The 26608-nt window shown below is 41.4% G+C and overlaps 1 protein-coding gene across 1 annotated transcript; it reads left to right on the top strand.

Annotated features, from left to right (window-relative positions):
- The first annotated feature begins 1042 nt into the window (after window positions 1-1042).
- LOC135525902 (zinc finger protein ZFP2-like) lies at window positions 1043-26396 on the top strand. Its single transcript, XM_064953866.1, has 2 exons — window positions 1043-1753; window positions 18235-26396. Exons 1-2 carry the CDS (start codon window positions 1285-1287, stop codon window positions 19317-19319), a joined length of 1554 nt encoding a protein of 517 aa, XP_064809938.1. The 5' UTR covers window positions 1043-1284; the 3' UTR covers window positions 19320-26396.
- The last annotated feature ends 212 nt before the right edge of the window (window positions 26397-26608 follow it).

Below are 26608 nucleotides of genomic sequence, written 5' to 3' on the forward strand. Positions count from 1 at the left end.
GACAGAGTCGAAAGCCTTGGCCAGGTCAATGAAGACGGCTGCACAGTACTGTCTTTCATCAATGGAGGTTATGATATTGTTTAGGACCTTGGTGCACCCATGACCAGCTCTGAAACCAGATTGCGTAGTGTAGAAGGTATGGTGGGATTCTAAATGGTTAACTTGTGTTTTGAAGATTTTAGAAAGGTAGGGCAGGATGGAAATAGGTCTATAACAGTTTGGGTCTAGAGTGTCACCCCCTTTGAAGAGGGGGATGACTGCGGCAGCTTTCTAATGTTTGGGGATCTCAGACGATACGAGAGAGAGGTTGAATAGGCTAGTAATAGGGGTTACAACAATTTCGGGCAGATAATTTTAGGAAGAGAAGGTCCATAGACCTGGATAGTATGACATAGCCTGCAGTGTTCTCGACAGTAGATTGCAATTCCGTCCCCTTTAGCAGTTCTGTCTTGACGGAAAATGTTGTATTTGGGGATGGAAATTTCAGAATTTTTGGTGGCCTTCCTAAGCCAGGATTCAGACACATCTAGGACATCCGGGTTGGTGAAGTGTGCTAAAGCAGTGAATAAAGCAAACTTAGGGAGGAGGCTTCTGATGTTAACATGCATGAACCCAAGGCTTTTACGGTTGCAGGAGTCAGCAAATGAGAGCACCTGGGGACACACATGGCATGGGTTAACCTCTAAATCCTCATAAGGCTAGGGTAAGTGGACGAGGGTGTGTCTTTTAAGTGTTTGGACCGAAACCTAAAAGTGCTCATGAGTAGAATGGACACTCTTTTTCTGACAGAAATTATTTATGATGCAATAAATGATAGGAGTACACACCAAACAAAAACATTGTTGATCATTTAAGCTTGTCAAAATTACAAATAAATCACATATCTTATAGCAATACCTGTAATTATTCTTTGTATGATAACTATTATAGAATATATAAATAATTGTGCACATTTTCCCTCACTTTCACCCAAATTATACATTTACAAAGTATTCAGGACGGGACTCTTATTCTGAAGGATTCCAAAATCCGTGACTCCAAAAGTACGTATTCTTGCCTGTGTCACAGCGGTGTAACTTGCAAGCGTATATTAAACCAAAACATCTGAGCTCTTTAGAATTTTTTGGGGATATTAACTTTAGCGATTTTGAACTCACTGTCTGCATATTTACTTGTTACTCCATTTCATGTAATATTTACGTTGTTAGTTAGTACTGGTTAAGCTAGCCTTGAACTAGGCTATTCGCTAACGCTAACCAGCTAACGTTAGCTACATCCGCGAACATGACGAGCTACTCCTCCCCTGCTAATGAAGATGTCTGCTGGATGGAGAAAGAAGCTCTGGGTCTGAACATTGTCGTGAAAGAAGAAGAGAACAATATTACAGCGAAAGGAGAGGAAGGGGTAATTACTATCACAGTGAAAGAAGAGGAAAAAGTGGCTTTCGGAATAAAAGAGGAGGAATATGTTACAGTGAAAGGAGAGGATGTAGCTTTTGGAGTGAAAGAGGTGGAGGATGTAGTGAAAGAAGATGATGCCGTTTTTGGAGTGAAAGAGGAGGAGATAACCGTCACAATGATAGGAGTGGAAGAAGCTTTCAGGGTGAAAGAGGAGGAGGATGTTTCAGTGAAGGAAGAAGAGGACGTTTTTGGAATGAAAGGGGAGATTGAGGGATTAAAGGAAGAGGGGAAGACTGTCACAGTTAAAGAAGAGGATGAAGAAAAAGAGGAGACTAAATATCTGATTAACAAAAGTAAGTAGGCGGACTGTCCTAAAAACAGGGGCACAAAATCTGTCTTCAGTTGTTGAACTAATGTGTGGTTTTAAAGTGGCACTTTACTTAAATTCTATACTTGAATATGTTATGTACTGGCTACAAAGAGTGAGGGCCACCAACAAAACGTTAATGGATCGAATGTGTACCATTTTATATTTTCATTGTTTTGATTTTTAATTTTAAGATACCTTGAAGCATCAAAAAAATATTTTTGAAATTATCTGATGTAAAATAGTTTTTGGCCTAACTGCTATCAGCCCATACAAACACATTGAATAACAGATTCACTACATGGACATGCAGTACATTCTGGGTGATTCTGGGACAGACAACCGACCAACCAGCACAGGGTGTATTGGGCTTTCCTCATACTCTTGAGGAGGACTATAGTCTCCGGGTACAGCAGTGGCTACAGGCAGAACATCACTACCGGTTTCCACCGACATCTCTGATCGTACCGGGTGAAGTATGGTTTCAACATTAAAAAGAAAGAAGGGCCAAGGCACTCTTCAAATAATTCATTAAAATGCCTTTATTTGTATGGCATGTTCAATGGAAACAAAGTTTTAAAACTCTGACGCATTTTGGCTGCATGGCCTTCGACAGGGTAAGGTAATAAATACAATGTCATCTTTTGAACAGCTTTTTCCAATCAACCCTAATTTGAAGAGGGAGTATTTACATATTTATTTATTTTTCTAACTTTTTATTTCACCTTTATTTAATCAGGTAGGCTCGTTGAGAACAAGTTCTCATTTACAACTGCGACCTGGCCAAGATAAAGCAAAGCAGTTCAACACATACAACACAGAGTTACACATGGAATAAACAAACATACAGTCAATAATACAGTAGAAAAAGTATGTGTACAGTATGTGCAAATGTGGTAGGATAAGGGAGGTAAGGCAATAAATAGTCATGGTGGCGAAGTAATTAAAAAATAGCAATTTAACACTGAAATGGTAGATGTGCAGAAGATTAATGTGCAAGTAGAGATACTGGGGTGCAAATGAGAAAGATAAATAAGTAAATACAGTATGGGGATGAGGTAGTTGGATGGGCTATGTACAGGTGCAGTGATCTGTGAGCTGCTCTGACAGCTGGTGCTTAAAGCTAATGAGGGAGATATGAGTCTCCAGCTTCAGTGAATTTTGCAGTTTGTTCCAGTCAAGGCAGCAGAGAACTGGAAGGAAAGGCGGCCAAAGGAAGAATGGGCTTTAGGGGTGACCAGTGAGATATACCTGCTGGAGTGCGCGCTACGGGTGGGTGATGCTATGTTGACCAGTGAGCTGATATAAGGTGGGGCTTTACCTAGCAGAGACTTGTAGATGATTTCTAGGTGGGTTTGGCGACAACTCTGAAGCGAGGGTCAGCCAACGAGAGTGTACAGGTCGCAGTGGTGGGTGGTATATGGCGCTTGGAGGCCTCGGAAGGAGTGTTGTATGGCATTGAAGCTCGTCTGGAGGTTTGTTAGCATAGTGTCCAAAGAAGGGCCAGATGTATACAGAATGGTGTCGTCTGCATAGAGGTGGATCAGAGAATCACCAGCAGCAAGAGCGACATCATTGATGTATACAGAGAAGAGAGTCGCCCGAGAATTGAACCCTGTGGCACCCCCATAGAGACTGCCAGAGGTCCGAACAACAGGCCCTCCGATTTGACACACTGAATTCTATCAGAGAAGTAGTTGTTGAACCAGGCGAGGCAATCATTTGAGAAACCAAGGCTGTTGAGTCTGCCGATAAGAATGTGATGATTGACAGAGTCGAAAGCCCTGACCAGGTCGATGAAGAGAGCTGCACAGTAATGTCTCTTATCGATGGCGGTTATGATATCATTTAGGACCTTAAGCGTGGCTAAGGTGCATCCATGACCAGCTCTGAAACCAGATTGTATAGCTGAGAAGGTACGTGGGATTCAAAATGGTTGGTGAACTGTTTGTTAACTTGGCTTTCGAAGACCCTAGAAAGGCAGGGTAGAATAGATATAGGTCTGTAGCAGTTTGGGTCTAGAGTGTCTCCCCCTTTGAAGAGGGGATGACCGCGGCAGCTTTCCAATCTTTAGGAATCTCAGACGATACGAAGAGAGGTTGAACAGGCTAGTAATAGGGGTTGCAGCAATTTTGTCAGATAATTTTTTAGAAAGAGCGGGTCCAGATTGTCTAGCCCGGCTGATTTGTAGGGGTCCAGATTTTGCAGCTTTTTCAGAACATCAGCTCTCTGGATTTGGGTGAAGGAGAAATGGGGAGGCTTGGGCGAGTTGCTGTGGGGGGTGCAGGGCTATTGATCGGGGTAGGGGTAGCCAGGTGGAAAGCATGGCCAGCCATAACAAAATGCTTATTGAAATTCTCAATTATAGTGGATTTATCAGTGGTGACAGTGTTTCCTAGCCCCAGTGCAGTGGGCAGCTGGGAGGCGGTGCTCTTATTCCCCATGGACTTTACAGTATCCCAGAACCTTTTAGAGTTTGTGCTACAGGATGAAAATGATTGCTTGAAAAAGCTAGCCTTAGCTCTCCTAACTGCCTGTGTATATTGGTTCCTAACTTTCCTGAAAAGTTGCATATCACGGGGGCTATTCGATGCTAATACAGAACGCCACAGGATGTTTTTGTGCTGGTCAAGGGGAGTCAGGTCTGGAGAGAACCAAGGGCTATATCTGTTCCTGGTTCAATTTGTTTTGAATGGGGCATTTTTATATAAGATTGTGAGGAAGGCACTTTTAAAGAATAACCAGGCATCCTCTACTGACGGGATGAGGTCAATATCCTTCCAGGATACCCGGGCCAGGTCAATTAGAAAGGCCTGCTCGCTGAAGTGTTTTAGGGAGCGTTTGACAGTGATGAGGGGTGGTCGTTTGACCGCAGGCCCATTACGGATGCTGGCAATGAGGCAGTGATCGCTGAGATCTTGGTTGAAAAGAGCAGAGGTGCATTTGGAGGGCAGGTTGGTTAGGATGATATCTACCGATTTGGTGTTGTACCTGGTGGGTTCATCCATAATTTGTGTGAGATTAAGGGCATCAAACTTAGATTGTAGGATGGCCGGGGTGTTAATAACTTCTTAGGACTGAGATCCCGTTAACGGGATCAATATGACAACAGCCAGTGAAAGTGCAGGGCGCCAAATTCAAACAACAGAAATTAAAATTCCTCAAACATACAAGTATCTTATACCATTTTAAAGGTAATCTTGTTGTTAGTCCCACCACAGTGTCCGATTTCAAATAGGCTTTACAGCGAAAGCACCACAAACGATTATGTTCGGTCTGAGCCAAGTCACAGAAAAACACAGCTATTTTTCCAGCCAAAGAGTGGAGTCACAAAAATCAGAAATAGAGAGAGAATTAATCACTAACCTTTGATAATCTTCATGTTCATGACTTCATGTTACACAATACATGTATGTTTTGTTCGATAAAGTTCATATTTATATAAAAAAATCTCAGTATACATTTGCGCGTTATGTTCAGTAGTTCCAAAAACATCCGGTGATTTTGCAGAATGCCACAGAAATGCCACAGAAATACTCATTATAAATGTTGATGAAAATAAGTGTTATGCATGGAATTATAGATACACTTCTCCTTAATGCAACCGCTGTGTCAGATTTCAAAAAAACTATACGGAAAAAGCAAACCATGCAATAATCTGAGTACGGAGCTTAGAGACCCAACAAGCCAAAAAGATATCCGCCATATTGTGCAGTCAACAGAAGTCAGAAATAACATTATAAATATTCACTTACTTTTGATGATCTTCATCAGAATGCACTCCCAGGAATCCCAGTTCCACAATAAATGTTTGATTTGTTCGATAATGTCCATAATTTATGTCCAAATAGCAACTTTTGTTAGCGCGTTTTGTAAACAAATCCAACCTCACGAAGCGCATTCACTAGTTGCAGACGAAATGTCAAAAAGTTCCATTACAGTCTGTAGAAACATGTCAAACGATGTATAGAACCAATCTTTAGGATGTTTTTAACATAAATCTTCAATAATGTTCCAACCGGAGAATTCCTTTGTCTTCAGAAAAGCAATGGAACGAGAGCTACCTCTCACGTGAACGAGCATCACGAGCTCAAAGCATTCTGCCAGACCTCTGACTCATTCCCCTCTCATTCAGCCCCACTTTACAGTAGAAGCATCAAACTAGGTTCTAAAGACTGTTGACATCTAGTGGAAGCCTTAGGAAGTGCAACATGACCAATATCCCACTGTATCTTCAATAGGGGCTGAGTTGAAAAACTACAAACCTCAGATATCCCACTTCCTGGTTGGATTTTTTCAGTTTTTTTTTTCAGGGGGCAATTCACGTATGGTGTCCAGGGCACAGCTGGGGGCAGAGGGTTGCAAGCGGCAACGGTGAGAGACTTGTTCCTGGAAAGGTGGATTTTTAAAATGTAGAAGCTCAAATTGTTTGGGACAGACCTGGAGAGTAAGACAGAACTCTGCAGGCTATCTCTGCAGTAGATTTCTAAGCCAGGATTCAGACACGGCTAGGACTTCCTGTTTGGCAGAGTGTGCTAAAAGCAGTGAATAAAACAAACTTAGGGAGGAGGCTTTTGATGTTAACATGCATGAAACCAAGGCTTTTACGGTTACAGAAGTCAACAAATGAGAGCACCTGGGGAGGAGGAGTGGAGCTAGTCGTCTAGTATGTTCGGAACAGAGAGTAAAAGGAGCCGGTTTCTGTTTGCGATAGAATAGATTCAAGGCATAATGTACAGACAAAGGTATGGTAGGATGTGAATACATTGGAGGTAAACCTAGGCATTGAGTAATGATGAGAGAGATATTGTCTCTAGAGATGTTTAAACCAGGTGATGTCACCGCATATGTGGGAGGTGGAACTAAATAGTTGATTAAATTCTTGGTGACGGGGGCAGTATTGGGTAGCTTGGATGAATAAGGTGCCCAGAGTAAACTGCGTGCTACTCTGTCCCAGATGCTAATATATGCATATTATTATTAGTATTGGATAGAAAACACTCTGAAGTTTCTAAAACTGTTTGAATGATGTCTGTGAGTATAACAGAACTCATATGGTAGGCAAAAATCTGAGACAAATCCAACCAGGAAGTGGAAAATCTGAGGTTTGTAGTTTCATTTAAGTGATTGCCTATCCAACATGCTGTGTCTATGGGGCCAGATTGCACTTCACAAGGCTTCCAGCAGATGGCAACAGTCTTTATAAAGTTGTTTGAGGCTTCTATTGTGGAAGGGTGTTGAATAAGAGCTGTTTCAACAAGTGGACTAGGCTGAGGCCAATCAGTTGTTTACTGCGCATTCACACGGGCGCGCCGTTCCTTCTTTTTCCTCTGTAATGAATACGCTATTGTCCGGTTGGAATATTATTGAAGATTTATTATAAAAAGACCCTAAGGATTGATTGTAAACATCGTTTGACATGTTTCTACAAACTGTAATGGAACTCTTTTGACTTCTGTTTGCATTTTGCGCTCACACATTGTTTCTTTGGAATAATGAACTAAACGCGCAAACTAAAAGGAGGTATTTGGACATAAATATGGACGTAATCGAACAAAACAAACATTTCTTGTGGAAGTGGGAGTCCTGGGAGTGCATTCCGACAAAGATCAGCAAAGGTATGTGAAGATTTATAATGCTATTTATGACTTTTGTTAACTCCACAATTTGGCGGATAACTGTATGGCTTACTTTTGTGGCTGAACTCTGTTCTCAGATTATTGAATATTGTGCTTTTGTCGTAAAGCTTTTTTGAAATCTGACACAGCGGTTGCATTAAGAACAAGTTTATCTTTAATTCTATGTAAAACATGTATCTTTCATCAAATTTTATGATGAGTATTTGTGTTATTTGATGTGGCTCTGCAATTTCTCCGGATGATTTGGAGGCATTTCCGAACATGGCGCCAATGTAAACTGAGGTTTTTGGATATATATATATATGAACTTGATCGAACAAAACATACATGTATTGAGTAACATTGAGTCCTGGGAGTGTCTTCTGATGAAGATCGTCAGGGGTCCAGTGAGTGGTTGGGCTGACGACACGGCGATTCAGACAGCTAGCAGGCCGGGGCTAGCAAGCTAGCAGAAGGGCCTTAGAGGGACGTCTCGACGGAGGAAAGTCTGTTTTAGCCTCCGCGTGCGGTGATGTCGATAGACCAGTCGTGATGGATTAGTAGGATTCTGAGTTGCAGAGGGGTCCAAGTCCAATCGGCAAAATAGGTATAGTGGCCCAAGATATTGTCTGATGGATCTATTCAGCTAACAGTCCAATATGCTGTAGACTGCTAGCAGATGGGCATTCAGGGGACGTTGTGATGTAGGGGACAGTTGAGTACCCCCTCGAGCAGATTACGTCATAGTCCAGTCGTGAAGGATCGGCGGGGTTCCGTGCCCCATACTGGCAGTAGAATGGGTCCGGGTATTGTAGCCCAGGAGTGGCTGATGGGCCTCTTCAGCTAGCTGGGTGAATGGGCCTAGCATGGGCTAGCTCCAGGCTAATTGGTGCTTGCTTCGGGACAGACGTTAGCCAGGAGTAGTCACTCGGATAGCAGCTAGCTAGCTGCGATGATCCAGGGAAAAGGTCCAGAGCTTGCGGTAGGAATTCGGGGATATGGAGAGAAATTAGGTCCAGTATGCTCTGGTTTGAGTCGCGTTGTACAAACTGGTGAGAGCTTTCCGAGTTAAAGGTTAGATGATAACCACTAGCAGTGGTTAGCTGAGTACCAACTAGTAGCTAGTGAGCTGGCTAGCTTCTGTTTGGGGATTCCGGTTCCGAGTTAAATAAAAATACTTTAGAAAAAACAGATCCACACCACATTGGGTGAGGCGGGTTGCAGGAGAGTATTTTGAAGTTTGGAAAAATATATAAAAAGATATATACATGGGACACGACAAGACGAAGGACAAAGACGTCTGACAAGACGAAGGTGTGTTGTCCAATAAAATATATATATATATATATATAAAAAAAAAAATCAAAGATGGCGTCTTGTCAGTCACTTTGATGTCATAATGCTTTGAAATAATGAGCAGATTCGTCTTTGTACATTTATCTAGCATCTCCCATGTAGGGTTTTCTACAAATGCATCCAACTTGAAGTCCATGGCTTTATTGATTTTTATTAGCCTGTGTGTTTATGCAACTTTCAAAATGATTCCACCAGTCTCGTAACAGCTCAAGGTGGATGTCAGTGACAAACAACCCAATAGTGTATTTTGAACACATATCTGGGCACAGCAGAGCTTCAGAGTAGGTGACTAGAGCGACTACCATACTCATGGGAAACAAGACCTCAGCCGAGCCCCCATTTTGTTACATTCCCAGGCAAGACAAAACTAAACTGTCACTCAAACAGAAGGGGGAACTAACAGTCACTGACCAATAACCAAAATGAAACAGGTGGGGTTTTAGGAGGGGTTCAGAAAGACAGTCTTGGGGGGTGTCCACTGAAAGTTGACTAGAAATAACAACTGGAACCTAAAAGACACCCACCATGAGCGCCCACTAAATTTGCCCAAGAACAGGCAAACAAAACTTAAAAGCACACCAAACTTAGACAGGAAGCAAACCACAAAGGTGGCAAAAACTGAAATTGGAAAGATTAGGTAAAGGATTGTTTGTCTAGAGTTCAAAATAGGGCGCATCAACTAAAGTTGTTCACCCTCCGCATCTATCTGGAACACTGGGCCAGCCACTCTTAAATAGCACCTGGGCCAGCACAGGTGAAACACCTTACCACTAATGAGACGGCAACCAGTACAGGTGTGACACCAATCGGTGCGCACCCTGTGCTAAAGAGCCAAAACCTGTAACACTTTGCAGTTGCAACATCACAAGCCCATAAAAAAATGCACGTTTACATAGATGTTAATTTGTCATGCTGCAAAATCTCTGTAAATGTTTTTAAAAAATACATAGCCACTGGTGATGCCATAGAACAGGGGAAGGCAAATAGATTTAGCCACAGGCCGATTAAAAAAATATCTATATTTTTTTCCCCTCCAAGCCGATGGTCATGGGGCCAGAACATAATTATACTGTACAAAAATATAAATGCAACATGCAACAATTTCAAATCACTCGCTGGCCAGTTTTGACTCAGAGTTTTCCAACCGATATCACCTTGAATAGCAGCACTTGGTGTGTATTTACCCACACAAAGTTAAAAATCGGCAAGCATGGTTAAAAACAGAATTAAGTATAATTTCCGTGCCCCATACTGCTGCAGCATAAGTAATAATAGGTAGTACTAATGAATCAAACAGTTTTGTAAAACATTTAAAAAGATAGGCCACCCATGTCTTTACACTTTAATGATGGCACCAAGGGCACGATTTGCATGCTTAGCTACAGTGTTGGTGAACTACTCTGAAAATATAGCTTACCAAGCTACCAATTATTTCACACTGGAAGAAGTTAAGCTACGCTAAAGCTATCCTTAATAAAAAATATAGTTTACTTAAGTAAAGTCACTTTGAAAAGAGTATCACTACATTCAAATTACTTCGTGATAAATTATATCTAAATCTGAACTGTCAGACTACAAATTGCAAGAACACATCACTCTGGAATCAGATGTTAACAGAATGTATAATTTAGCCCAGTGGTTTCCAACCCTTTTCTGTCACTTTACCACCAACTGAATTTTGCCCTGCCAGGAGTGCCCCTGAAGTACCCCCTCATTTTAACAGTAGGCCAATGGTCTCATGAGTTTTCTCAAGTACCCCAAATTATTTGTTACTTTTATTTTCTAAACACTGCATTGTTGGTTAAGGGCTTGTAAGTATGCATGTGACAAATAACGATTTGATTTGGTCCTAGTACCCCTGCTTGGGAACCACTGATTTAGCCTATTAAACACAAACTATGTTTCAAGTGAGAATTAGGTAAGTCTAGGTAAAGAATATTTGACTCGTATTTTATTTGAGCAAAAGAAGTATTGACTTGCGCCAGTATTTATCTACAGTTTTATATCTTTATGTTTTAAGCCTGAAATGTGGCAAAAGGTCGCACAGTTCAAGGGGGCCGAATACTTTCTCAAGGCACTGTATCTATGTGACATTGCTGCATAGCCTACGATGATAGACCATTTCGTACAGTTTTATGACCGTTTTTATGAGTGCGCCCCATTAAAATAGACTCACTGAACAATAAACGCAACATGTAACAATTTAAGATATCACTCAGTTACATTTCATAAGGAAATCAGTCAATTGAAATAAATTCATTAGGCCCTAATCTAACCCTAACAGGACACTTCATAAATGCGGGTGCATGTTCACCACCACAATTGCAGCATTTAGGTGCATGTTCACCACCACAATTGCAGCATTGAGGCTCAGCTGGCATATAATACTCCTCCTGTCTACATACACATGACCAAATAATTTACATTTATTTCACTCCATGGGAATCTCATATACTCAAATACACGTGAGACTCCAACTACCACGCTGGTCAGTTGTTGTGCCCCCACCACTTGATCAGTGTCGCCTCAGTGTCTTTAGATATTTTTGTCAGATGTTACTATGGAATACAGAAGTATAATTACAATAATTTCATAAGTGTCAAAGGCTTTTATTGACAATTACATTAAGTTGATGCAAAGAGTCAATATTTGCAGACCCTTCTTTTTCAAGACCTGTGCAGTCCACCCTGGCATGCTGTCAGTTTAATTTCTGGGCCACATCCTGACTGATGGATGCCCACTCTTGCATAATCAATGCTTGGAGTTTGTCAGAATTTGTGGGTTTTTGTTTGTCCACCTGCCTCTTGAGGGTTGACCACAAGTTCTCAATGGGATTAAGGTTTGGGGAGTTTCCTGGCCATGGACCCAAAATATCAATGTTTTATTCCCCGCGCCACTTAGTTATCACTTTTGCCTTATGGCAAGGTGCTCCATCATGATGGGAAAAGGCATTGTTCGTCACCAAACGGTTCCTGTATGGTTGGGAGAAGTTGCTCTCGGAGGATGTGTTGGGACCATTCTTTATTCATGGCTGTGTTCTTAGGCAAAATTGTGAGTGAGCCCACTCCCTGGCTGAGAAGCAACCCCACAAATGAATGTCTCAGGATGCTTTACTGTTGGCATGACACAAGACTGATGGTAGTGCTCACCTTGTCTTCTCCGGACAAGCTTTTTTTCCGGATGCCCAAACAATCGGAAAGGGGATTCATCAGAGAAAATGATTATACCCCAGTCCTTAGCAGTCCAATCCCTGTACCTTTTGCAGAATAGCAGTCTGTCCCTGATGTTTTTCCTGAAGAGAAGTGGCTTCCTTGCTGCCCTTCTTGACAGCAGGCCATCCGCCAAAAGACTTTGCCTCACTGTGCATGCAAATGGACTCACACCTGCCTGCTGCCATTCCTGAGCAAGCTCTGTACTGGTGGTGCCCTGATCCCGCAGCTGAATAAACTTTAGGAGACGGTCCTGGCGCTTGCTGGCCTTTCTTGGATGCCCTGAAGCCTTCTTCACAAGAATTGAACCGCTCTCCTTGAAGTTCTTGATGATCTGATAAATGGTTGATTTAGTTGAAATCTTACTGGCAGCAATATCCTTGCCTGTGAAGCCCTTTTTGTGCAAAGCAATGATGACGGTATGTGTTTCCTCGTAGGTAACCATGGTTGACAGAGGAAGAACAATGATTCCAGTCACCACCTTCCTTTTGAAGCTTCCAGTCTGTTAGTCAAACTCAATCAGCATGACAGAGTGATCTCCAGCCTTGTCCCCGTCAACACTCACACCTGTGTTAACGAGAGAATCACTGACATGATGTCAGCTGGTCCTTTTGTGGCAGGGCTGAAATGCAGTGGAAATGTTTTTGGGGGGATTCAGTTAATTTGCATGGCACTGAGGGACTTTGCAATTCATCTGATCATTCTTCATAACATTCTGGAGTATATGAAAATTGCCATCATACAAACTGAGGCAGCAGATTGTGAAAATGTATATTTTTGTCATTCTCAACTTTTGGCCACGACTGTACATGATTCCATGTGTGTTATTACATTATTCTGATGTCTTCGCTATTATTCTACAATGTAGAAAATAGTAAAAATAAAGAAAAACCTATGAGTGTTCTAAAACTTTTGACCTTTAGTGTTATAACAACAAATATTCCCAGTCAAGTCAACATTTTCTGTGTGGACCAGCAACCATCTTTGTGGTACCATTTCAAAGTTGACGTTTAAATTGTATTGTCAGTCAAAATATGACACCCACCCTGTATTCAAGAGCATGTTGTCTCAACCGATGGCGGGCACAACACAACCTCAGATGATGTAAAATAGATTCTATGCTAAAACATGCATGTTTACACAGTTGGGGGGAAAAAATGTTTAAATAGAAATTATCAAATAGTTTGACAGCATTGTTTGTAAGATTTTAAAATTGTATCAATCTCAACCGTTTATCTTTTCCAGTGAAAAAGACGTAGATGTCTCATGGTAAGCCAAATAGGGCAACGTTGAGCACCTTTTATTTCTTGAATGTTTTGGAATTCAGGTCCAAAAGGTCACTTTCTGAGCACTTCTACAATGGGCAAATATGTATAGAGGGTTTCGTTCAAATCAAAAGGGGTGCTATCAAAATGTGAATTCAAATGGATTTAATCCTACCCTGCTTGCAGGTAGGGTGCACACACGTTTTGGGGTATATATTGCGCAGCATTTATAAATTAAGCCCCAGGACATTTTAGCCAAAAACCTGGTTGCGTCTGCCAGGAGGCTGAAAGTTGTCCAGAAGTGGATCTTCCAGCAAGACGACAACCCCAAGCAAAGATCAAAATCCACAAAGAAGTTGTTAATTGACCACTAAGTCAACATTTTACAATGGTCTTCTCAGACACTGGACTTGAACCCAATTGAAAGGATGTTGAAAGTTCTAAGATTCCTACCAATCTCATGCAGATTCTGTGGGAAAACACACGAGAGAAATAAAAAGAAATGCCTAGCTTTTGGAAAGCAGTGTAAAAAGTGTGGGAAGGACAATCATTTTGTTGCAAAGTGCTTGTCAAAGCAAGGGACAGGAAAATCAGTGGATAAAGTGGCTGAGACAGACGAGAAATACAAGGAAATTCGGAGTGTTACTGCAGAGAGTGTAAACATTGTAAAATACACAACAGACGAGACCTTGTCAGTTTTTTTCAGCAATGCTCATTGGCAAACAACTAGTGAGATTTCAGTTAGATTGTGGAGCAAGCTGTAATATTATCCTGATAAATCTTCTGAACCCGGTCACTCAAATTTGAGAAAACAAAACAAGTCTTAGTGATGTACAACAAGATCACACTAGAGCCACTGGGCAAATGCAAGATTAAACTGACAAACAGAGCCAATACTAGGCAGTAAAGCAGTTCAGGCCATGAACCTAGTGAAAGTGCAGTTTGAGAACAGTCTTGCTGTGGATAGCATTGAAACAGAGGGGCATTGGACTATGGAGAACATAAAAGAGAGAATATTCCGATCTCTTCACAGGAGAATCTACAAGTTTGAGATTGACCACAAGGTGGAGTCAGTGAAACTACCTAAAGGAAGAATAGTTCCAGTCACAATGATGAAGAATTGAGCAGCCTTCAAGGCAGAAGGATTATTACACTGGTGGAGAAAAGCACAGACTGGATAAGCAGCCTTGTGATTGTACAATTGTAAACTGAGAATATGTGTAGACTGCAGACCACTAAAGATAAGTCACTTTCCTCTACCAACAGTAGATGTCATCTTACTGGACCTATCAAAAGCAAGAGTATTCAGTGTGTGACTTCAAGAATGGTTTCTGGAATGTACAGCTAGAAGAAGAGTCAAGCTATCTGACTACATTCTCTACACTGTGGGAGATACAAATGAATGATGGAAGATGCCAATGGGGATTATCCCAGCAACCTGAAATGTTCCTAAGGAAATTGAGCGAAGAATACACGTCATGGCAGATTATATTTTGATTTTGGGAGAGGGTGATATGCTGGAGATGGAGAAAAGCGATGTCGTACACTACTACTCGTTTCAAGATGAACTGAGTGTTCAAGATGGAATCCTATTCAGAGGAGAAAGAGCAGTTATCCCAGACCCTCTGAGGTGAAATAACTAACTGGATTCACTCTTCTCACATTGGGATTGAAAGATTTCTCAGGAGGTCAAGAGAATGTGTATACTGGCAAGACATGAACAAACGGGTTAAGACATTCATAGAAAAGTGTTACATCTGCAGGTCTATGGATGCAAAACAACAAAAGGAGACACTTTGTCCACATCTGTAAACAGCCCATATATATACCTACCTCATCCCCATACAGTATTTATTTATTTATCTTGCTCCTTTGCACCCCAGTATCTCTACTTGCACATTCATCTTCTGCACATCTACCATTCCAGTGTTTAATTGCTATATTGTAATTACTTCGCCACCATGGCCTATTTATTGCCTTAACTTACCTCATTTGCACTCACTGTATATAGACTTTTTGTTTTCTTTGTTCTACTGTATTATTAACTGTATGTTTAGTTTATTCCATGTGTAACTGTGTTGTTGTATTGTGCCGAATTGCTGTGCTTTATCTTGGCCAGGTCGCAGTTGCAAATGAGAACTTGTTCTCAACTAGCCTACCTGGTTAAATAAAGGTGAGAAAAAGAAATGAAAAAACAAAAAACAAACCTGAGCTCCCTAGCCGATCATGGAAAAGGTAGGCACAGACCTGTTTACCTTTGACAACCGAGATGATCTGATTACAGTGGATTATTTTCCCTACTTATGGGAGCTTAAATCACACTTTGCAAGGCAAGGGATACCAAACGTCTGTTTCTCTAATAATGGACCTCAGTATTCCCTCAAAGTAATGGGAAAGCAGAGTCCGCCATTAAGACGTCAAAACATCTGATGCTGAAAGCCAAAACAGCAGGCAAAGACCCTTACCTGGCTTCACTGGACCATCGTAATACCCCTTCGCAAGGACTGAACGCGAGGCCAGCTCAAAGACTGCCGAGTAGGAGAACCAGAACCCTTCTACCCATAAGGGACAGTCTTCTACAACCAGAGATAAAAACAAACAAGACAAGGTCTGATACAAAAAAATACAAAAAAAACAAGCAACCTACTATGACAGAAATGCTAAGGACATGGGAACATTGGATTTGAACACTTTCTCCTTCTCTCAATCTGTGGAACCACACACATTCTCAAGAAAAGCTACAGTGCTGAAATCTGTGGACGTCAGATCATACCAAGTTCAATTTGACACTGGAGTTATTCATAGGAGGAATCGTAGCCATCTCAGATGGGATCATAACTCAACCACAGAGCAAAGTCAACCTGGGACTGTTGGGACAAACAGACTGATGGAGACCATTTCAACTCCAGATAGTGCTACTGGTGACACACACAACATTGTCACTACCAGATCAGGCCACACAGTAGTTAGACCAGAGTACCTGGAAGACTTTGAATATTGACTCCGAAAAACCAAAATGGACAGAAAATGTTTTTTAAATAAAGAAAATGGAATAGAGAAGTGACAGCTGACCCCGAGGAAAAGGGGGTGTGAACATGTTTGAAACTGTTTTGTTTTATGTCACTGGAAGTGAATATATACTGAACAAAAATATAAACGCAGCATGCAATAATTTCAAAGATTTTACTGAGTTACAGTTCATAGAAGTAAATCAGTCAATTGAAATAAATTTCACATGACTGGGCAGGGGGGCAGACATGGATGGGCCTGGGAGGGCATAGGCCCACCCACTTGGGAGCCAATCAGAATGAGTTTCCCACACGAGGGCATTATTACAGATATAAATACTCCTCAGCACCCCTCTCCCCCTCCTCAGACAGAAGATCCTACAGGGGATTAAGCCGGATGTGGAGGTTCTGGGCTGGCATAGTTGCACGTGGCCTGTAGTTGCGAGGCCAGTTGGCTGTACTGCCAAATTCTCTGAAACGACATTGGAGAGGTGGCTTATGGTAGAGAAATTAACTTTAAAGTCTCAGGCAACAGCTCTGTTGGACATTCATGCAGTCTGCATGCCAATTGCAGGCCCCATTAAAACTTGAAACATCTGTGGCATTGTGTTGTGTGACAAAACTGCACATTTTAGAGTGGCCTTTTATTGTCCCCAGCAGAAGGTGCACCTGTGTAAAGATCATGCTGTTTAATAAAATAAAAAAACTTTTTGTGTAGGGAAATTTCTGGGATCTTTTATTTCAGCCTATGAAACACGGGACTGACACTTTACATGTTGCTTTTTATATTTTTGTCAGATATATTATTTTTCCGTATTAATTGATATTGGGTAATTCTGACAGTTTTGACACTGTATACAGTTGTGTGATTATGTTGTTATGGTCAGATTTCACACAAATAAGAGAAAGGATGTAACAATAGTATTGCTATGGGTTGCAGTGTGGACACTAATGTGAGCAGTAGATAGGGGGGCTTTACTTGGCTCATTGCTCTCTAGCGACTCCTTGTGGTATGCCAGGTGCCTGCAGGCTTACCTCGGTCGTGAGGTGAACGGTGTTTCCTCTGACACAGTGGTGCGGCTGGCTTTCTGGTTAAGTGGGCAGGTGTTAAGGACGCCTGACTCGACCTTCGCCTCCCGAGCCCATTGGGGAGTTGCATTGATGAGACACGATCGAAGTTGGGGATGAAAAGGGGGTGTGCGTCCTCCGAAACGCAATCCAACCAAGCCGCACTGCTTCTTGACACAATGCCCGCTTAACCCAGAAGCCAGCCACACCAATGTGTCAGTGGAAACACCGTACACCTGGTAACCATGTCAGCATGCACTGCGCCCGGCCCGCCACAGGAGTCGCTAGTGCGCAATGGGACAAGGACACCTCTGCCAGCCAAACCCTACCTAACCCGGATGACGTTGGGCCAATTGTGCGCCGCCCCATGGGTCTTCCGGTCGCGGCCGGCTGCGACAGAGCCTGGACTCGAACCCAGAATCTTTAGCGGCACAGCTAGCACTGCGATGTAGTACTGCACCACTCAGGAGGCCTCGCTTTGAAAGTATCTGCCTGTCCCTGTTTCGCTGTCGGCTGCTGTGTGAGCCAGCCACTTTCACTCCCTCCCACTGTGGGAACAGAGAAATGGAATGATACAGATTAGAAAACAGCAATATCAGGCTGAAGCTCTACATTATTTGTTTTGTAGAATCTCAATGGTGTTATAAGGTCCTTTAGGTGTTTTGTTATGAGATAAGACTGATCCAATTAAAATAGTTTTGATACCATATCGTATAGCCTATCATAACAACCAACTCATGTCTAATGTCATGACATTTGGTTGTGATCTTGCATTTACGTATCTTTTCAATCAATTAAGAGGACAGAATGAAGACAACGAATCCACATTTTGATTTGGATTAAATATTTTAAAAACTGGATTAAACCTCATAGAAGTGTTATCATCATGTGACGTTTTCATTCAGGTCTCTCTGTTTAACTAAATGTTGTTTGTCTTTGGCAGGACAGAGACCAGACTCTTGCTCTGACAGCGGGAATAATCCTTCAGGGGAAACAGAACAAGAGAAGCCCAAACCAGCAAGACCACATCACTGCTCTCACTGCGGAAAGGATTTTAGGTGGTTAGGGAAGCTGAAAGACCATGAAAGAATCCACACTGGAGAGAAGCCTTACCATTGCTCTCAGTGTGAAAAAAGTTTTATCCGGTTATGGGACCGGAATATGCATGAGAGGGCACACACAGGAGAGAAGCCTTACCAATGCTCAAAATGTGTAAAACGTTTTGCTCAGTTGAGGTGCCTGAAAATGCATGAAAGGATACATACAGGGGAGAAGCCTTATCACTGCTCCCAGTGCGAAAATAGATTTTTTTCATCAGCGGGCCTGAAAAAACACGAGTGGACACACACAGGAACAAAACCTTACCTCTGCTCCCAGTGTGGAAAAGATTTTATCCACGCAGGTCAACTGAAAGATCATGAGAAAATACACACAGGAGAAAAGCCATACCACTGCTCTCAATGTGGAAAGAGATTCATCAATGTATGGAACCTGAAAAAGCATGCAATCATACATACAGGAGAGAAGCCCTACCACTGCTCCCAGTGTGAAAAGAGTTATACCCAATCAGGGGACCTGAAATCACATGAGAGGACACACACAGGAGAAAGGCCATACCACTGTTCCCAGTGTGGTAAGAGCTTTACCCGGTTAAGGCAACTCAAAGAACACAAGAATAAACACACAGGGGAGAAGCCACACCACTGTGTTCAATGTGGAAAGACTTTTACCCGATTAGGGCAACTGAAAGAACATAAAATGATACATACAGGAGACAAGCCTTTCCAATGCTCCCAGTGTGGAAAAAGTTTCATCCAGTTAAAGACCCTGAAAAATCATGAGAGAACACACACCGGAGAGAAGCCTTACCACTGCTCCCAGTGTGGAAAGAGTTTTACTAAATTAGGGAACCTGAAAGTACATAAGAGAATACACACGGGAGAGAAGCCATTCCAATGCTCTCAGTGTGGAAAGAGTTTCATCCAGTTAGGGGACCTGAAAAGGCATAAAATAATACACAAAAGATAATGCTTACCTCTTCTCCGAGTGTTGAAATTGATATTTCACATCACACAGACTTAAAGTCAATCAAAGAACAAATCCAGGGGGAGCACGTGATGCCGCGGAGCTGAGCAGACGTTGACAAACCGAGCTCTTCAAAGTTATTCTATTTTTACCTAAATAACAACGTTGAAACAATATTCCAACATCGGCTGATAAATTGTCAAGTACTTACCTTCCCAAAGAGCCATGGACCTCCGACTGAGAGGCAAGAAGGACAACCAAAACGTTGTTGATTCCCAAGATAACGATAACGCTACAGCTAGCAAGATTAGCATTAGCCCTCATAACTCAGACAACAGTTCCAGACTGAAAGTTCAGTACAAAGGCCGAAGCCATCTCTTCAACACACCGGGAGAAGTGTACACTTTTCTCAAAGAACTGAACAACGTCTGAGCCAGGACGGTCTCTCTGGGGGATAAAATGCAGTCTGTTTGTTTTCTCTTATCCAGACTGAACTGCTGATATCTTCCGGTCACTATAATTGATTTGTACATTTTCAACTAACCGTATCTTTCAGGGGTGAGTTCTATTGCATTTACAGGAGAGTATATTTTGGTTTAGTCCATATCTACTGGGCGAAGCAAATAAGTGGGCTTAGGCCCACTGCTTTCCCCCTTATTTATGTTAATCTTTCGAAAAGAGACTCAAGCATCCCTTACCGTGGGCAGTAAATATTCAGCCATAAATATCTATTCACAACGTTTGTTTTCAACTTAGAGAGCTCGCAGGTTTTAGTTTACGCCAAGGTTTAGCTAGTAAGAGCAAGATGGAAAGCGAGCAGCAATGTATCTCTACAAGTGTATTCATGTTTGCTTGTTGGGATTGTTGTTTTGACAATCGGGGTGGATGGGATTTTTATTATTTATTATTTTATTTTTCTTCCTTTTTTCTATGTTTATTGTTTCCTTCCTAAAGAGACACATAGGTCACTTCTGTGTTCAAACCAAAGTTGAAACATTTCCTAGTTATCTACATATGATATATTTCCATTCAGTTACATATTTGAAACCCAACCTATGCTTAATCCACTAAAATATTTCACATTCAACATCAAAGGTCTTAACAGCCAGATTAAAAGGAAACGAGTCTATAATACCTTAAGAAATTAAAGGCTGACATTGTGTTTTTACAAGAAACACATCTTACAGTCAGTGAACACAAGAAATTGAAGAGGGAATGGGTAGGACAAGTTTTTGCTTCCTCTTTTAACTCCAAAGCAAGAGGAACTGCAATTTTGATAAGTAGACACATGCCCTTCTGCGTCAACAACACCATCTCTGATCCCTCTGGCAGGTTTGTTTTGGTGCAGAGGCATATGTTTTCAGAGTCTTGGACCCTATTGAATATTTATGCTCCTAACTTCGATGACCATATGTTTATTCAGAATGTCTTCCTTCAGGTCGCTCAAGCACCACCAGGATGGCTACTGGTTGGAGGAGATTTTAATTTTTGTTTAGATACAGTTCTTGATAGGTCCTTTGATAAACCCTCACTTCTTACCAAAGCTGGTAAGCTCACCATGTCATTCATGAAAAATCTCAATTTACTAGATATCTGGAGACAGTTGCACCCACAGGATAGAGACTGCTCTTTTGATTCACACCCACACAAGACACACACACGCATAGATAACGTTTTACTTTCGACACAACTGTTTCATAGAGTGTTAGATGTCGAGTATCTCCCCAGATTGCTTAGTGACCATTCTCCTCTAGTATTATCAATCTCCATTCCTACCAAGGTAAATGGAGCATATAGATGGAGACTAAATTCTACACTCCTAAAGCAACATGAATTTTGTGCATTCATCAAATAACAGATCAATATTTTTACTTTGACAAACAAACCCTCCGCTCCTGACAGTTTTATTCTTTGGGACACATTGAAGGCCTATCTGAGGGGACAGATCATTTCCTACACTAAAGGGCTGAAGAGAAAACACGGTGCGGAACTGAGTGCCCTTGAATCTGAAATCTCCGAGCTAGAGAGAACCTACCAAAGAGGCCCGACTAAAGATCTATACAGGCTTTTGGTAAATAAAAAACTTAAATATAATATTCTGAACACATATCAAGCTGAGAGGGCCATCACTAAATCAAAACAGCGTTATTACGAGCTTGGAGAGAAAGCTCACAAAGTATTGGCATGGCAACTGAAAGCAGAGCAAAGTAAGAGGACAATTAATGCTATAGAAACTCTTACAAATGAGATATATTTTGACCCTACTGAAATTAATAATACTTTTAAGAAATACTATGAAGACCTCTTCACTTCCCAATCAAGCGATGATCTATCAGAGATACTCTCCTCTCTCAACCTCCCATGCCTGTCAGGGGAAGACAGCGAGTGCCTGAGTGAACACTTCAAAGTTCCTGAATTGTTGGAGGCCATTAAATCCTTACCTTCTAATAAATCTCCTGGGGAGGATGGCTTCTCTCCAGAGTTCTATAAAGAATTTAGGGAGCTGTTGGTCCCCTACCTTATGGAGGTACTTAAAAAAGATAGGGAAGACAACTGCTTTCCAGAGTCTTTCTCTCAAGCAGTGATTACTGTAATCCACAAGAAAGGGAAAAACCCGCTAAAGTGCACCTCCTATAGACCAATCTCTCTCCTTAACAAAGATAGCATCTTGGTGACCAGTTTACAATCTGAGAGACTGGAGTCCTGTCTTCCCCTGTTGGTCAACCCAGATCAGACTGGCTTCATAATTAATAGATTGTCCTCCAATAATCTCAGAAGGTTCTTTGATATAATTCACCTTGCTAACAAAAACAAAATACCTAGTGTCGCAGTCTCCCTCGACGCTGAAAAGGCCTTTGATAGGGTTGAATGGCCATACCTCTTTCGCGTCTTGGAAAAGTTTGGTTTAGGTACCGTGTTTGTAAATTTGATGAAATCACTCTACAAATCTCCTAAAGCTAGGATTGCTACCAATGGAATTACTTCCTCCTCTTTCCCTCTTTATAGGGCGAACAGAAAAGGTTGCCCAATTAGCCCCCACCTCTTTGCCTTCGACATCGAACCGTTGGCTGAGGCTATTGGAACGTGCCCTGACATACATGGCTTTGAGGTGGGCCCCCATACCCATAAATTATCGCTCTTTGCGGACGACCTTATCTTATTTCTAACAAACCCAGAACATTCCCTCTCACTTGCAGATCCTACTACAGTGTTATAGTTCTTTCTCTGGATATAAGGTCAATTTTGATAAAAAGCTCAATCTTACCATCTTACCATCTGTCTTTGACCATCATACCATCAAGCACAAGTTTCCTTTTAGATGGTCGCCTATGGGCTTCACATATTTGGGGATAATGGTGGATGGTAATCTGAACAACCTCTATAAACTCAATCTGGCCAGTTTGTTGCAAAAGGTGGAGGGTGACCTTTGTAAATTAATGGATTTACCTCTCACCCTACTGGGTAGAATCAATGTAATTAAAATGAATGTCCTGCCCAGATTTCTATACCTGTTTCAATCTCTCCCTATCCCTGTTCCCGCAGCATTCTTTTCCTCTCTCGACAAGCTGACCAGACGGTTTATCTGGCACGGCAAAACCCCTAGGGTTGGCCTGGATAAACTGACCCTTGATTACAGTCAAGGGGGCTTAAACCTCCCCAATTTTAGAATGTACTACTGGGCTGCACAGTCTAGGTTTCTGGCTCAGAGGTTTGACAATGGTCCCTCTCCCTCATGGTTGAACATTGAAAAGCTTGAGGTAAATGATGACACTGGGGCAGAATTGTTTTACAATTGGGACAGAAAATCTATAAAAACCATCACAGACAACCCTTTAACCCCTTTATGGAACAATAGATTGATTCCTATGTTTTTCCAGAATAGTAACTTTAGACCATGGTCTGATAAGGGGATCACTCTTCTGGACAACATTGTTACGAGGAGGGAGTTCTTATGTCTTTTGATCAGCTGAAACAGAAATACCACTTGCCTAACAGGGACTTCTTTAGCTACCTACAACTATGAAACTTTATTAGGGTGACTCTCAAGGGACAATGGAACCTACCTAAGATGTCACCTATTGAACAACTCTGACACGCAGACCAACCACTGTTCAAGACCATTTCCCATGTATACGATGCTCTTATGTCAGGACTAACACTGCCTGGGCTAGATAAACCCTGACTTAGATGGGAAAAAGATCTAGGTATTGATCTTGATGAGGGTCTATGGAGTGACCTATGCAGGGATGGTGTTATATCCACATTGAACTCCAGATACAGACTGATCCAGTTTAATTTCCTCCATCAGCTCTATATCACCCCATCTAGACTGTTTCCTCATGGATTGCAATGTAATCGGGCATAATCGGCGTCCAAAAATGCAGATTACCGATTGTTATGAAAACTTGATCGCCCCTATTTAATCGGCCGTGCTGATTAATTGGTTGTCCTCTAAATGATAGCTTTGAGGTTCGTAAGGATAGCGTAGCCAACAAATTGTCATCCAACATAACGTGTAGCGTAACTTATTCGAAAGTCATTACTTTAATACGTTGCTCAACATTTTCTTAACATTTGTCAGAATTAGTTAAAACAATGAATTTGTATCCGCTCTCGTCGGACTTTGGCTGGTTGTGAAGCCACGCCCCTTTCCTGAAGTATTGTGTTATGGGCCCGGAAAGTATGGAAATAGTGTCCACTATGTGTATACTTCGTATTTTGGTGAATGTAGTACGACATCCGGGAACTTCTGGCATACTATCTAAATCTGGCATACTATCTAAATCCATACTTTGACCAATAAGCATACTATATACTCAATTTACATCACAAATAATAGGGTTAGTGCGGTTTGTAGTAGGTGCCTGACACAGGAGGTTGTTGGCCCCTTACTTAGGGAGGATGGGCTCACTGTAATGGCTGTGGTTTCCATCTGTTTGATGCCATTCCATACTCTCAGTTCCAGACATTTTGAGCTGTCCAGCAGCCTCTTGTGTTGTCAGGTGCATCGGTTTGTGTAAAGAACTGCAACGCTGCTGGGGTTTTCGCACTCAACAGTTTCCTGTGTCTATAAAGAATGATGCACTACCCAAAGGACATCCAGCCAACTTTACACAACTGTGGGAAGCATTGCAATCAACATGGGCCAGCATCCCTGTGGAACGCTTTCAACACATTGTAGAGTCCATGCCCTGAGGAATTGAGGCTGTTCGGTGGGCAAAAGGGGTGGGTGCCACTCAATATCAGAAAGGTGTTCCTAATGTTTGGTATAGTCAGTGTAAATATACATGTTTTTTATGTCTTAACATAAATGTAATATGGGAGTATGTGAGTTTCAACATAGATTATATCAGTTTCAATCTGGCTTTCCAATTGTTTACTTCTGAACAGTTAGTTCCGACCCGGTTCCAAACTAAACAATATTCCGGTTTATATGGTCCCTTTCGGTTCCTTTTTAAACCTCAGACATGTACTTTTAGCTTGACATTAAATTACTTCACCAATCACTGCGGATAGAGCAGCTTGCTATAGGTTGCATGATGTGACAGAAATTTTGCGAGTGAGGAGAGAGCGATAATGATCAGCTTTAATATTGCACATTGTGGGTTCTATCAATGTAATTGTGTGCATCATTTCCAATCCCGCATATATTTTTAAAAACATTTTTTCCTTTATTCTTTTCCCCTAACGCTACCACCCCTCCCCTAATTAGGCTTGTACTTTCAGCTTATACACACAATATACATTTTACGGACATTTTCCATGTTCTCTTTAAAAAAATAATAATAATTGTCCCACCCTTCAGCTACCCTCAACACCTATCCATCTCTGAAAACCATCCAGTGTTGATTTCTAATCTACATATTTTTCACAAAAGTTCTGAACATTTCTATTCTCATAGTTTCTACAGAATGTAAATTAAAGATGAAAATGTTTACTAAGAGTACGATATTATTGATCAATGGTGTTACGAATCCCTTTTGGCCCGACAGTCTAGGGGGGATGGTAATGAGACCCGTAACATAACTCATGCAAATTATAATTGTGACAAAGTAAAAGTGAGAACGAAATAACCAGGACAACTGAAATTTACCGTCAAACTCAAGGTTTATTTGAAAACACACGGTAATGGGGGGGGGGGGGGGGAGCAGGAAAAGGGGCTGAGCTGGACCCAAGGAAAGAAACAATAAGTATTCAAAAAAAAACTAAGCTAGACTAGCCTACTTTAACAACAGCTAACTAACTAACCAAAAATACAGTGGGTGGTCCGCCCAGTTCTAACTAGTGTATTTAACAAAGTCTACTTATTCATCGTGTACATATTCATATTAAGGATCTATGTTTGTGTATATTCAAATATTTGTAAGAAATATGAGAACTTTATTTTGAAGTTAAAATTACATTCTTTGCCAATATAAAACTGCTTTACCCAGCAGATGGTGATGTGAGTCTTTCAGGTGCTTCTAGGGCGCAGTAAAATCTAGTGGACGGGATGCTTCTTCAAGGCTCTGTGCTATCTGGGATTGGCATGAAAAATCTCCATTGAAGTTTAAGTGTTTAGGGTAGGGATGTCCAAATGAGCCAGGACAGCACTAACCTTTCCTCAAGGCTTCCACTATTTACCACAGTCAATATTGGATATATTGTAAAAAATTCCCCAAAATAATAAAATAGCCTTTTGGTCTTAATTTAAGATTAGGCATAAGGTTAGCAGTGTGGTTAAGGTTTAAAATCACATTTTAAGAAGATACATTTTATAAATGGGTGGGGTGTGTGACTGTGTGGCTGTGGTAACTAGTCATCCTGTTGTGTTGTTTCACGTTAATTAATTCTGTGTTCCTGGTCCAAAATGACTGCCCCATTTATAGCTGATTATACATCCATAATAATACATATATAATCACCTAATGTTGTGTTAGATCTTTGTATCAACTTACGTTCTTGTGAACATTACAAGTTTTGAACTTCTGTTTGCTATTTATGGCCTGTAGGCCTCATTGGCCTGAGCTCATACGACTCGTTTTTGAGTGAAAAAAAAGCATAATGTATGGATTATTTTGACTATAATAAATACTCAGATGAAATATATTGTGCTATTTATCACAGACTACTTTGTGTCAAAGTTTAACAAGGACTCTCAACCTCACCAGTGTCATGATCAAAGATATGATCAAGAGCCTCACATATAGTAGTATATCATTTGGTCATTGTGCTGCCACAGAATGAATTGTGAGCAAGGCCTCAAAAAATATTTTTATACCAGAGCTGCCAGAAAAGTTCTAAATATTATT

The sequence above is a fragment of the Oncorhynchus masou genome, chromosome 32 (assembly GCF_036934945.1).
Source record: "Oncorhynchus masou masou isolate Uvic2021 chromosome 32, UVic_Omas_1.1, whole genome shotgun sequence".
NCBI classification, from domain to species: Eukaryota; Metazoa; Chordata; class Actinopteri; order Salmoniformes; family Salmonidae; genus Oncorhynchus; species Oncorhynchus masou.

Bases quoted from the DNA above. Each gene is read 5' to 3' on its own strand.
- LOC135525902 (XM_064953866.1), top strand. From the start codon at position 1,285: ATGACGAGCTACTCCTCCCCTGCTAATGAAGATGTCTGCTGGATGGAG. The intron at 1,754-18,234 runs GTAAGTAGGCGG...TGTCTTTGGCAG, and splicing joins TAAATATCTGATTAACAAAA to GACAGAGACCAGACTCTTGC.